Consider the following 14,746-nt stretch of genomic DNA (forward strand, 5'->3'; position numbering starts at 1 on the left):
TAATAATTTAAATGTGTATAATGGCTCGTTGAGTGATTCTGATATATGAGATTTTAAACAGAGGAGGAACCTGGTTTAGAATATGTAATGCCCCTTTTAATAGCAAAGGTTCCCTCTCGCATGAAAATGGTCTAGACCGTTTGCCCACAATCACACGGATCATGCAGACTGACCTCAAACGTCCCTGATTCAGGATAACATGACGCAGTAAAGCGGTTTGATTTTTTTGCTGAAAAATATAACTCGGAAAGACCAACGTGTTTATGGTGTTTTATACACGAACAGGGAGTGTCCGGGTGATTGCTGTGGTGTAAATAAAGCGCGAGGCACTCTGGGAATATAAACGTGACCTTACGTGAGTGGGCGAGTCTGAGCTTAACATGGATGGGAAGAGTGTAAGCGATTCCGTGATGACCGGACAAGATTCAGTGATTTTACCGATGCCTGGCTACTATCAGATGGTCACGTCTGTTGTACCCATTCAATTGCACATTTTACGGAAAATACCCGAAGATTTTAACTATTTCTATCAGTTCACGACGTATTGCCATTGGAACTGGGTGGATGCGTTTCTCGTCCTATTTCTCGCCGTGTTTTGGACCGCAACGAGAGCCACCTTGACGTATTACATATTTAAGGTTCGTTCATATATTATTTCCCGGGGCATCTGTTATTTGTGATTTTGCCGGCGCGAGATTTTCGCTAATGATGAAACTGAATTCATACCGTACGGAGCAGCGCAGGCAGATCCATTCAGAATATTCACTCATTTGCATAACAAAGGGGCGTTCATTCAGCTTTGTGAAACAGGTAAAGCCTTTCTGATTTTAGCAGCCCGTGTTCAGGTTCTGTATCTTAATATGGTATATGTTTATTTATATAAAATGCTAACAAGTATTCTAAATACGTTTTTTGCGACTAAACTAGAACGCATGCGCAATCCTTGGGTGTGTTGCCAGGTCGTTATTATGTTATTGTCATTAACAAGCGATCCTCAATAAATGCCAATACTTGGGTAAATCGACACATCTCTACGGGATGCCTATATCAATAGTCTCTGATTTATTGATTGTTGCATAACGCCGCAGTTAATGGCAGCGTAGATCTAATGTCAATATTTCCATATAAGAGCCTTATTTCACACGCGACTACTTCAGGGCCGCTGATAATAAACATACGCCCAATGCAAACATAGTATTTTCGTTAAATGTTCAACCTTTCAATCCCTCATCGCCACGACCCGTATTCAAAATTGTACCCTTCTTTCAAAGGTCAGTGCTTTTATTTACTGCTGCCGCGTATTAATAATAACTGCGCTGTAAAGATGTAGGTCAATGATCGTATCCATGGCAACTAAGGATGAGCTGTTAATAAAATAAAACGCACTGGGTGAATTAATATCGTCGTTTGACCTTTACCTCCTTAGTAACATTCTTCAAGTGACGACGAACGCTAAAATCATTTGGGAGGGACACGTGTCTACGATATTTCAACAGAAACTAAACACTACAATTAACGCCTTTTAAATAAGTGTGCGCAAATGACCTGAGGTGCATACATTAATCGCGCTATTCCATCTGTGCTGTTTTTTTTAGATTATACAATTAACAAAATAAATATTTTTTTCCTCATGTTTATTAGGTCCACCCTCGACAGACAGACTGTTCTCCCAGTCACCAATTCCTCATCCCAAATTAGAAGAAAAGAGAAAAAAGAAAAGTATATCAATGATTGTTCGTCGTTGTCGACCGTTGGCGTCAAATTTACATTTTTTACTCTCGTGGCTCTCTTTCACATATTTACAGAATACCCCGTTGTTTAAAAATATCCGAATGCAGACAATAGAGTATCATAAGCAAGACTAACTAGGACAAAAAAGCACGTGTTACCGAAACCAAAAATATGCGTATGTACATCTACAATGAACTGGATTATTTTGTTAGGTTTAAAATGCAACCCGGCATCCTGACGGACCAGCAACGTCACGGGCAAGTCACTGCGCCCATTAAGAATCAAATAGCAATGACCTAACTAATAGAATATAATAAGTATATTAATTTATTCACATCTTAAAAACATCAACGAAATAACCCGGCCCTGACTGACGAAATTTCTGCAAATTCACCCAGGGCGCAGTAAACATGGTATAATTTGTCTTTTTCGTTTGAGGTTTTTGTCTAATTAATTGATTAATAATTAATTTGATTATGAAGTTGTTACAAGGATACCTCAAAGTATGCACGAAGGCAGTACTGCGGATGTCGATGTGACGGTTTACTGTCTGAGTGCATACTTTGAGGTATCCTCGTGATAACCTTATTATTATAGATCTTTTCGTTCCAAGGATACATTATGGGAATTCCGAAATCCAAAAAGTTTAGAACAGAATCAGCGAACTTCTTTGTCTGGAGTCCGATCAAACCCTGGAGGCAGCCATGTTTGGATAAATTGTTAGAGGACGCTTACGCGAGTAATCATTCCATATTTGGAATTCGCATTTCCTATTTTGGTAGGATGAAAATATCCCGTAAAATACTGCAATATTATGGCAGGATGTAACTTACTAGTATGGCGTTACGGTGACAGATTTTTATTAATGGTTATTATTCACTGTTTCTTAGGGTTATTTTAAATGTACAGTCCTCAACGTAGTGCCTTTACGTATGTTTACCTATTCCGAGATTGGGGAACGACGGTTTCCCGCGCCCGCTACTAACATCTTTTTCTTTTCTTTTTGTAATTTCACTTTACCAGCCCTTCGTGGATAAATTAAATTTGATGGATGAAGAACGTACAACAAAAGCAACAGAAAATCTGTTCAAATCTACGTGGTACACTCTGTCGTGGATTTACACTACTTCTATATTATTCAGTGGCAAGTACTCCATGTTCCAAGACCCGGCGTCTGTATTCACAGGTTCGTTGATTATTATAATTATTATAATGTAAAAATAAAATAATAATCCAATAAAGACAGGGTCATTTTTATGGGAACTATTTTTCTAGTAAATTACGGGTGCTTTAAACAAACATTACACTATTTTTAGTGCCCAATATCTATATTTTAAATTCCTGCTATTTTTGTCATTAGATCTACCGTGGCGCTATTTTGTTGTTCTTATTATTATGTAATGCAGTGATATCCATATGTATATATGTGATTCTTTACTGTAATAATCACATACTCGGTTCGGCAAGCAACCGAAAAATAACCCCAAAATCAAATTTTATTGCTCAATGTTATTTTTGAACATGTAATCAAATGAGTGGTTATCGGTAGGAACATTGATGCTCTCAGCGTGATCTGCAAACATTTCCGGTACTTTAATGTTTACCGGATGATCTCGGCCCCAAAACAGTAATACATTGGCACAGTGGTATGGATCTACCCGTATATATTTCAATGCATATTTGCATATTGTTGTTCGCTCCTTATGTTCGTCCAGTGGTATGCAATTATCCGTGAATATTTAAATACTTTTTTGCATATTGTTGTTTTCTTCGTACAATTGTCTAGTGGTCTCAGAGGGACTGGCACGTGCGCTCTCCGATCTGGATGGAACGTTTCGAAGTCGGTCGTCCGTAACCCATCGTCGAAGCAACAACGTCCCTTTTACGAACAGATGAAATAATTTCAGCGATTTTTTACCGAATAATTATTAACTAAATATGAAAAAAATCTCAAACAAATATACAGGCGCTAAAATTATGTCTATTGCAAAACAATTCAACCGACAATCAGTTGACGACACTAGTTCTACGCGTGATTTTATTGAGTTCAAAATTGTTCCATTTCAAACTGCGCATGCACGCACATAGTGGTTTATTGAAATGCATACTAATTAGAGAATTTGTCACTGGTAAAATTTACTGAAAATATTTTGAGCAGTAGTAGGTTATTGTCATCAGTTTGCTGGAGTCTGATCAAAAACATGTCTAAAAAAATCACTTATACATCAGTTTTTCAAATATTTTCCAAGCTCGTAATGATAGAATCATTCATTTTATAACTATCATGTTAGTTAAAAAAAGCATTTTGACACAGTTTCATTAAAAAAGACGAATTTTTCATTGCTCATAAATACTCATGTTTGCAAATGAGACGATTGATTTTTCTGCCAATCGTGTCATGCACCCCCCCCCCCCGAATGGTATGGAAGTATCCTGTGAATATTTAAATCCTTATTTGCAAATTGTTGTTTGTTTCATACATTGATCTAGTGACGTGGAAGAATCGTGTTTATATATTTACGTGGTTATTATATTATCATTCATTTATTTTCAGATTGGTCCAATGGAATGGAAGTACCCTTGGATATTTACATATTCATTTGAATATTCTTGTTTGCTTCATTCAGATTGGACCAATAGTATGGAAGTACCCTTAGATATTTACATACTCATTTGCATATTCTTGTTTGCTTCATTCAGACTGGTCCAATGGAATGTAAGTACCTTGAATATTTACATACTCATTTGCATATTCTCGTTTGCTTCATTCAGATTGGTCCAATGGAATGGAAGTACCCTTGGATATTTACATCCTTTTCGTCTACCAGTGTGGTTTCTATGTACATTCTATCTATGCGAGTATTTACGTTGACGTCATCAGAAGCGACTTCTGTCTGATTATAGCACACCACGTGTTGACAATTATGTTACTTGCATTTTCGTTTGTAGTTCGGTGAGTGTACGTACTATATAGATTAATTGTTCATACAAGATTGTTCTTGAATGGCTACCCAACAGTTACACCTAACAGTCAGAACAATCAGAGAGTAACTTGTCTGTTGACAGTTTTGCTTGGCGTATCAAATTCTGGCTTGCATATATGTTTTGACTCTACTGACCATCTGTCATGGTTATATATGTCAGTGAGACAATGGACGCAGCACAGAAGGAGGTCAACAACAAGTCTTGGCGCGCATGCGTCAAACGTATATTAAATGTCTTGCTATATGGTTATGGCATACGAAAGGCATATATGCATGGCCGAATGTAAAACGTCGACAAAATCTGCCAAGGAACAAGCTATTATTTGATTGCCCTGAATGTTAGGTGCCCACCAAATCTACCCTATCTTTATCATTTATACTCTGACTAAAAATCACGAGTCATTGCGAGGCTACTTGCGACATTGTGTCCAAATACCCAACCCGGCTAGCATTTAATAGTTGGAGTGTAATACCAAAGTGGCTTAAAAACAAAGTATCCCCTGGTATCAAGGATAGTTAAAGAGGAATTCAAGATAAACAACATACAAAAAATGTAGTAGCACGCAGATCCCAGTTTTTATATCACATTTCATTTTCTAGATATTCAATTTTTTATCAGTATTGTGGAGTGCGCCATCCAGCAAGGGGTTGTGGGTAATGTTTTACATCATAACCACTGTCGCGAGATACCCTTCCCCTCTCCTGTCGCGCCTAGTTATCTGTTCACCTTCACTTAGCCTATTCACTGATTTCTTTTGTCTATGTCTATTCATATTTTAATTTGATTTTGCATACTAGTACTCTAAATTGGAAGAGGCGCGTGCGTAGTCAAGCGTGCGCACTGAATCATGCGTGGTAGTTTTGGTAATTTGAAAATAACAACAACTGAGCGAATGTTAAATCTGTCCGGGCGATCAGAATAGGAGTCGGGGTACTGTTGTTTACTCACATGATCTTACGTAACTATATTTTGGTTCTTAGGTACCATAAACTCGGTGTATTGGTCATTTTCTGTCATGACATCTGTGATGTTCTCCTGGAGATTGCCAAGATATTCATACAGACCAAAGACAGAAACGGGAAATTCCACGTGTTCAATGAAATCATGGCGAACATATTTTTCGGGTTCTTTATAGTTGTATGGTAAGTTTATTGGCAATGGCATTCCACTGATTATACGTGTGTCGTGTTGCGGCTGCTATTAATGTAAGTGGGTCTAAACTCGGACCGTCTGGCGACGAAGATGTGGATTTGCGAAATTCATCGGTGTGTTGTGTAATTGGTCACCATTTACAATGTTGCTAATCTGGCTCATATGATTTTTCCAGTGAAAGACGTGCTGCAATATAATAGGTGATTTTTTCCCGTTTACTATGAGATCTCACTTATTGCGAGAAAGGCGCAGACCATTATAGGTCAATGTCGGAATTCCGATTTTCCGCTATCTTGTAAAAACGTCCCAATTTGGTCTGCGTAGAGGGGGGATTTTGCTGCATAAACGTAAAACTCTGTACACGTACGAACATTTCCCTTATTTGGACCACTTTCATTTGTTGACTTTTGATGCAGCAAAAAAGTAGCGCGTGACTGAAATAAAATCACGTTACTGACCACAAATAATGACGCAGGCACGAATACTTATCGCTGGCAGTTTGGGATGTTGTATCTCGCTCAATTATTATTATATGCAGGGGAAATGTATATTATTAAGATTATCAAGAACATACCGAAAGTATACGCGAAGACAGTACGGGGTGGCCCGTCAGACAATACGATCACCGGGCGTACTGTCTTCTTGCATACTTTGCGGCATTCTCGTAATAACCTCATACCGTGTTTAATCATGGTTCAATAATTTAGTTTGACATAGCATTACATAATTAACTGGCAAATGAAAACGTTATGTATGCTACAAACAATGCAGTCTTCATCCGATGAAACCGCTAGTGTTAACGAGTATATCATCCAATCAGAGTAACAGAAAATATGTGTGTTGCCTGGACAATATTTTTTAAGTCATAGATTGTTACCCTGTTTTTTTTTTATCACTAGGATCTTATGCAGGTTATATTGGTACCCACTCAAAGTGTTATATGCAGCTGGTAGATTCTTCTTTCCTGTTGCTCCATTCGTCACCACATTCAACGTCATGTTGTGGTTGCTATTAATGATGAATATCTACTGGTTTTGGGTAAGTTTACACTCTGACCTCATCGAGCGACGATCGAAGTGATACTTTTACGCAAGATCCACGCAAATTCATCGACGAATTGTATAATTAGTCGACATTTACAATATTGCTATTCTTGCAAAAAATATTTCCCCAGTGAAAAACATATTGCGATACTAGGTGATATAGTTTTGTCACATCGTAATATAGGACAGCAAGAAACATTGTTTGATTTGAAATGGAGACATGTGATACATACCAAATCATCTCGAAAAGCAACAGGTTCGACGTTATGACACCTGCTCATGCGGCAGATGATAGCATTTGTATTACAAACATAGAATTTGTATTACAAACAAGTGTCTACCCATAGGCCTTCGCATTTTTAGCGTGCGTTGTGTTGTCGCTTGCTACTCAATTTCAGCGTGTGTGCAGGTGGAAACCCCTCCACTTTAAAGTTGCGCTCTGAAATCATTGCGCACGGGCGTTTTTACGATTTCATTGATGTAATGTTACCTTCTCTACAGCCAACAGTAGATCATACTGTTATTTTTTTTTCCATTTCACTATAAAAAACACACGTTACAACTGTGGCCAATCCCACTGCAAAATTGCATAATAGTGTGTTCTTCAGAGATTGGCATGCAGCCTGACATGTAGGCGTGAGTGACGCCCTCGCCGGCCGAACGGCATCAGGCCTCATTTTGTGTTTTAGAGCACCGCGGAGGACGTAACTCACGCGACCTTATCAGGCTAACTCAAACGTGAATACATATTTTTCATTGGCAGCTTATGTTGGGTATAGTAGTACGTTTGCTGACTGGAAACATGGGGGACGGTCTTAAGGACACCAGAGAAGAAAATGGCGTAGAACATGGTCAAGCCGACGATAAGCAAAGAAAGAAAATGCAATAATGAATAGTTGTCTGTGGTAATTAGCAGGTTTACTAATACTTTATCAGATGTATTTGTCGTCTTGTATGAAGCTGTTGCCAGTGTCACAACATATCATATCGCTACATTTTGAGTCCAGGTAGGTTATATGCCTTGTCTGTCAGTAAACAAGACTGTCTCAGTTTATGGACAGACGACGCACAGAACCTACCCGGACCCCAAAACGGCGCTGAATACTATATATATATTTACCCATTGAATGTGTTCACAGAGATGAATTGGTTACGTTGAGTAGTTGAATTGAGTAATTTTATAAACTACAGTTTGGGCCACAAACATACAGCAGGAGTTGATTCACCTCGATATTCAACATGAGCAGTGTGCACCAATTTGTTTTGCTTCGTTATTTACTGAAACAGTAATTGGAAGCTTGAAGCGGGAGGGTCGTCACCTGCGCACGCGCGGAGAATTGAGAATAATGGGAATAACAACACACGCTAAAACGCAAAGGCTCATGGGTAGACGCTTGTTTGTAAACAATGAAACGCTATGGCCATCTGACTCATGCACAGGTGACTACTCCCCTGCTATAAGTCTAGACACATTATTTTGGTTCAGTTAAATAAAAATATAAACATCGCCACTATCCAATTGTCGAACTGCAACGATTTTCGCTGTAGCATTATTATGATGTGCGTTACTGAAAGCAAGCGCATGCTCATTGAAGAAATGCTGCAACGTTTGGTGCCAGAACAATGATTTGATTTATGAAACAAGCACATTCTAATTTGCATATCCAAAAAAAAAACACTCAACAGAACTTCATATACCAGTGTAAGAGTTGATTTTTCTGTCCACGAAAGGAACGGGTCGAACGTCTTCTGCAAAATTTGAATGATTTTATTTGAAACTTGAATTTCGTCAAATCCCTGATCATTCAAATGGGCATTCACACAGCCTTATTTCATCAAAATAAAACATAGTCAAATTTGTATAACACGTTATTAAGCGTGAAAATACCCCCCCCCCCCAACGCGATCATTTGACACTGCGACGCTATGATGACTTTTCTTTCTCCTGTTTTTGAGTTCGATTTCACATAAAACGCGGGATCTCGTATTAAACGAGAAATGGTCTATTTATATGAATTTGTCAATGTGCTCATGCCGTTTTGCAACATTGTTGACAGACCGAATTTTTAGTAGTACCTTACCTTACATTATTTGATATTACGGCCACACCTAGCAGAGGCGGCGGGGTGAAATCTAGACCCTCTGAAATGTTATTTCCTGCATTTTGACACAAAGGGTTTCAGCTCGACTTTGGAGGGGCGACCCCCCCCCCGTGCCTCCGCCAATCCCTTGGTCCGCGGTATGTCTACAATGTTGCATCACTGATTATATTTGAGAGTGTGTTATAAATTTTGTTGTAAATTTAGATACTAATACTGATATGTAACAAAATTGGAGAAAACTTTTTCAATGGAATTTCCTCTGTATCGCGTCTGCATATTCTTCAAAACATCTGATGTACAGCTTATCAGATACCTTGCTCTTGGATTTATGACACGTGACAATCGGAGTTCACGTTGAACCTTTCCGAGAAGGTACCTGCATATTTCTGAAGTCTTATTATTCTAGCATAGTGTGAATTTTTATATTTTTTTGATAATTTAAGTTTATGTCAACACTGTCAGCCAGTAATAGATGTGTTGCTGCTGTGGTGTTGGTGGTAGTCGTTGTAATGTTCGCCGTTGGTGGTGCTGTTGTTGCTGCTGCTGCTACTATTTTGTTCTTGTTCTTCAGGTGGCCATCACCGTTGTTGTTGTTGAAAGGTGTTATTGTTGAATGCATTTTGGAATTGTTTTGGCCAAAAGTCACTGGACCTTTGTCCGGAGAGTTTTCAGTGCGTCTCCCAAACAGCTTTAATAACCAATTGTACGCTGCCGATAATCGTCTACTTCAATTATGTTTTCTATATATCCTTTGATATGTCTGCGTATTGTGCATTATATAAAGAACGTTTAAAGCGAAGGAGTCGTCATCTACGCATGCGTCAGGTGGCCATACCGTGTCATTGTTTACAAACAAGTGTCTACCCACGAGCCTTTGCGTTCTTAGCGTGTGTTGTTATCATCGCTTGGGACCCCGCGCGTGCGCAGGTGACGACCCTCCCGCTTTGAATACTAGTATTTTGGCATCGCATTTTTTTTAGCAAAAATAAAAAATGCTCTTTGCTTCCAATTTTTGAGCAATAAAAAACATTCGACGAACGAAGGCTTGTTATTTTCTATTTATAGCTTTACATATTTATATCAATTGAGTGCATGTACCACACTGTTCAATTAATTATTACGTCATCAACATTTATCAGAAACTACGTGACTGTTGTATCACATCATGCTGCACAATGTTAATTGATTGTTACCTAACTTACGCTAACTTATTCTGAATACTATTACTTTAAACTAACCTCACATAAACCAGAATGACGCTGAAAATTCATGTAATTTTCACCACTTAACGTATAAGCTAATTCTTACAAAATGTGCCATTACTTTAAAAGCATATATGTCTCTTAAAAAACACCAAAAAGTGTCTAGCTCTAAAATGCTGCAAGTTGATGAGCTTTTCTGGCATATTAAAATTACATTTTCCTAAAAAAGGATGAACAATGTAAATGTCAAACAAAAGAAGGGTTGTCAGAGTCGATTTCTCTGGAATGAACAAAACGGTGAAGGGACATGTTAACTATTTTCTGACTTTTGTTACTGCTCTTTGGTATATTGAATAAAAATAACAATCATGAATATATCGCTTGTTGTGTTCTTTGCTAACTCTGCATATCACGTGATTCTGCTGTTTCGAACCATGGAGGTATAAACCATGGTCGAACAGACTGCATGGAATACAACTGCAGATCAGAATGGTATTCAATTCTGTGCGCAATTCATAAGAGCCTAGTACATTGATCCGTGCTAATACTGTATAGTTAGAAATTGGTTCCAACCAAAATTGTAGTGCTACAATTTGTACACTTTTATCATGTATTATTCGATAATTTCTTTGGACGAAATGTTCACAATTTTCCATTGCTTTTTTATTCCTAGTATCACAACACAATAACTTCGTTACCAACTGTTAATTTAAAGGCGCGAGATATACGGGTCTCATTTAACAAAGTGTCTACCAGTGTGGTTTCTATGTACATTTCATCTACGCAACCATTTACATACACACAATGAAAAGTGATTTTTATCTCATGATAGCACATCATGTACTTACGATAATGCTTTTTGCGTTTTCCTACGCAGTTCGGTAAGTTTGTTTATATCTTTCTTCCTCACGATATTGAGGCCATGGATTGCCAATTGCGGCATCGAGCTTGTAGCTCTCCGGTATCGAAGCGTCGCATCGCGCCCTCTACGTTACTGACATTTATTTACATTCCTTTGGTGTCGTCTTCTTCCCACGAGCATCGTACTATCACGTGACTATTTTACAATTGACCAAATGGGCTGTAGAATAAAGATGTTGTCAACCAATAGAGTTTCACAAATGACGTCACTGAGCATCACGTAAATATTATAGTTCCACTTGGTTTGACAGACTAGTAAATGGAAACAAGAACAGTGGGAGACATGGTGGTAAAATTAAAATAATTTATTTCTGGCTTTAAAAAATATTGGGGGGGATTCACAACAAATCACAGATACGCCACTACAAGTTAGGCCTTCAGTTGTCGTCAGCGTTTGCACATTTTGTCAATTATTATCGTCTGCACTTTTTGTCAATTATTATAGTCTGCACACTTTGTCCACACTTGATCAATGATCCTGTCATGACATTAGACATGAGGTACGGACGAAAACGTATCTTTTTTATTATTCTGTTCAAATGTTTATTTTGTTGATCAAATTGGACTATAATTTATCATAAACTAATAATGTTACTCTACGTTGTTAATAATCTATGTGCCAGAATAAACAATGCGTATTCTCCTTTTCACCACCAGTTGCCCGTTTATAGTCTGCACTTTCCTTAAAAAAATAGCCATTTTTTTCGTAAAAACTGAAAATTCACTTAAATTTTGTCTGTTCACTCCAATATTTTGGTTAATTTCCAGAAATATTAAAGAATATAGAAAAAAGTGCGGGAAAATTTTGTCGACAAAGTCTGTTGGTGAAAAAGGTTGTTATTGATGTACATGTCGCGCGGGGCACGATGATTGTTGAATGAATTGTATACATTTGGCACGAGTTTCGATTTGTAATTTACACTGATTACATTTGATTATTACGTAATCAATTCACACCATTCAGGTTATTGTACACGTTTAACAATATGAAATATTAAAAACAAAGCGAACGTTTTTCTTCAACAACTGAGTGTAATGTCCCCTACCCTGGGTGAGTGTGCCACAGACTCAATGGGAAGGCCAATTCCACTGGCCGTAATTCATTCACTAACGAATGCGACTTTGGGGTAACATTGGTAAAGGTCCGCAGGTGCTTGTGACCAAGTCTGGTTGACGCCAAAATAGCGCATTGAAAATGCCATTTGACAGAGAGATGGCCACACACCCCTGTTATGTAGTCCCAAACATGAATATGACTTCTGTGGCAAAATGCATTATGTGTCAGCACTATCACTTGCAATTGCACATACAAAAAAAGTCAGGAGAGACAACAGTGACACTCAACGTCCAGAAAAAAAAGTGTAGTGATTATAGCCCCTGCGAACGAGGATGGGCACTGCGGTGGATTTCTACAAGACGTGTTGACGTACTCAGACAAAATATCACATCAAACAAAAACCTGTAAATAGTCTATTTGAATATGTTTTATCTGCAGATACTATAAGATCGGTGAGCTGGTCATATTTTGTCACGATATCTGTGACGTATTCTAAAAAATTCCCGGATATTTTTACAGACTAGAGAAAGAAATGGAAAAGTTCACAATTTGAATGATATTTGTGCAAACATTTTTTTTCGCTGTATTTGTCATATCCTGGTAAGTTTTGTTTCATAAAAACAAAAATAAGCTTATGTACATAATAATGGACCCTTGAGAATTTTAGAACACGAATTTGAAAAAAAAACTCTAGTCCACATCAATTACTCATCAATGGAAAATTACTTTCATAACTATTTTTGATTCGCAATTTCGGTTTTGTTTGGGTATGAGTTCCTGTTGTCCCCCACCCCTCACCGTAGCTCTAACCCTAGCACCTAAGTCAATTGTGTACGTCAATACAACTATAGGCGTCCTCGGGGGGACATATACAATTAAATTGAGGAATGCTGGCGGGTATCTAGGGGTGGAGTTGCAGTTAAGGTCAAAAATGTGGTTGAAAATGCGCATAAATTTCGAATAGATTTTGTGCAAACGATAATGACTTCAAACGATCGATAGACGATGAAAAGTGTTTTGAGCCCTGTTCGAAGTGATTTGTTATTGCGCATGCGCAAGCGACGACTCCCTCCCTCCCTCCCTACCTACTGAGAAACACCATAAGCAGTCGGGGATGGGGAAAATAGTCTGTTTATTGGTCAGTTAGCTGGACATGCGCAATAACGTCTCGTTCATATGCCGCCGTTCTCGTGATTGGCAAAATGTGTAAGATTGTACTTATATAGGGCGTACATTTTCAGCGATTTGGTCGAATTATCAGAAAAAAAAAGAGAATCAAGAAAGTTTTCATGCAGCAATGTCACTTAATACTGAGCTTTAGTTTAGGGTAGACCACGAATAAACCGACAGGGACAATTTTTTTTCATTTTCCATCTTTGAACAAAGTCACTGCGGGTTGAGATGTCAGTCAACTTTAGCCGACAGAGCACTTAAAACGCAGGACTCGTTCGTGTACGGGACTCTTATAGGGCAGCGGCGATGGTCGTCGCGTCGCCTCGCGCCGCGTTCTGTTCGACATGAGACACAACTCGTGTAAAATACATTGTTTGTTTACATGAAATTCAAACAGGTGCTGCGCGACGACCGCCGCCCTCTTTCATAACATTTTGCCAGAAATGTCTTACTCTGTTTTCAAGTTGCCCCCACCCCTTTAATGCAGAAGGTGTTAATATTTACAATATTTACAAGGGAAGATCGTTTGGGGGGCTATTGGTAATAACATTTTACAGGGAATAATATTCATTGCTATTTATATGAAAATAGAAAAGTTTTTTAACTATTCATGGTTGTTATCGTTCACAGGAAATTCTGCAGGCGTTGTTACGATTAGTGAGCGGAGGCACGAACAAATGCGAAGAGGACATACGGGAACAAGATGGCGCTGTGATTACCCAACAAAGAGAAGAGAAGAAGAAGAAAAAATCAATAGTTTCCAGGGGAGAGGGCAGAAGTTGCGCGGCGTTATTTGTCAGGAGTGGTGAAATTAACTGAAAGGCGGGCAGTTGATGAAAATGAAAAAAGGAGGCATTGTCGACTGCCTGTGCGTATGTTCTACTGTACATATTACGCTTCTGTTCGTTGATTGGCTGTTACCTCATCAGCACACATATTCGCTGTAGTAACTAAAAGTCTTGAACTGTTGTCTAACACGTCGAGTAATTGGATGCTGTCGATGCACTTTACAGTAGTTTCCTAAGTTTGTGAGCGCCCCCCATATCCGTACATGCGGTGTCGCGCATAGGTTCATGTATTGTCGTTTCTCGCATGAATAAATAACTAGTACAGGTATGTACTAGTGACAATATCATATGCATAACATTTTAGAAAATAAATTGGTTTCGATCAAAAGTAATATTAAACTTTTATGGAAGAATGAGGTGATGTAAATAACACTCATTTGTCTTGTGGTTTCACCTATTTGAGGTGGTAAACAACGGGACGTTCCACGTTGCTGAGACGCGCACCACTGTACCATATGTTTCTATGGGCTCTGTGCGAGCTGCTGTGGAACGCCTGTCAAAGGGCCGGTGAAAACAGCTAAAGTCGTGGAAA

General features: G+C 38.5%; 2 protein-coding genes across 3 annotated transcripts; both read left to right on the plus strand.

Moving 5' to 3' along the window:
* The first annotated feature begins 324 nt into the window (after window positions 1-324).
* On the plus strand, window positions 325-1,713 carry LOC146729980 (uncharacterized). The gene is made up of 2 exons (XM_085494504.1): window positions 325-638; window positions 1,642-1,713. The coding sequence occupies exons 1-2, from the start codon at window positions 381-383 to the stop codon at window positions 1,696-1,698; spliced, it is 315 nt and encodes a 104-aa protein (XP_085350630.1). The 5' UTR covers window positions 325-380; the 3' UTR covers window positions 1,699-1,713.
* A 2,793-nt stretch (window positions 1,714-4,506) lies between these two features.
* Window positions 4,507-14,546, plus strand: LOC102803080 (ceramide synthase 1-like). 2 transcript variants are annotated; one of them, XM_078013463.2, is made up of 4 exons: window positions 4,507-4,684; window positions 5,697-5,858; window positions 6,768-6,906; window positions 13,997-14,546. In XM_078013463.2, the coding sequence occupies exons 1-4, from the start codon at window positions 4,518-4,520 to the stop codon at window positions 14,183-14,185; spliced, it is 657 nt and encodes a 218-aa protein (XP_077869589.2). In that variant the 5' UTR covers window positions 4,507-4,517; the 3' UTR covers window positions 14,186-14,546. The 2 variants fall into 2 exon arrangements, with proteins under 2 accessions (XP_077869589.2, XP_085350478.1); XM_085494352.1 differs by lacking the exon at window positions 13,997-14,546 and adding an exon at window positions 7,675-10,588.
* The last annotated feature ends 200 nt before the right edge of the window (window positions 14,547-14,746 follow it).

Source organism: Saccoglossus kowalevskii, chromosome 20, assembly GCF_978046115.1.
Source record: "Saccoglossus kowalevskii chromosome 20, keSacKowa6.1, whole genome shotgun sequence".
In the NCBI taxonomy this organism is placed as follows: Eukaryota; Metazoa; Hemichordata; class Enteropneusta; family Harrimaniidae; genus Saccoglossus; species Saccoglossus kowalevskii.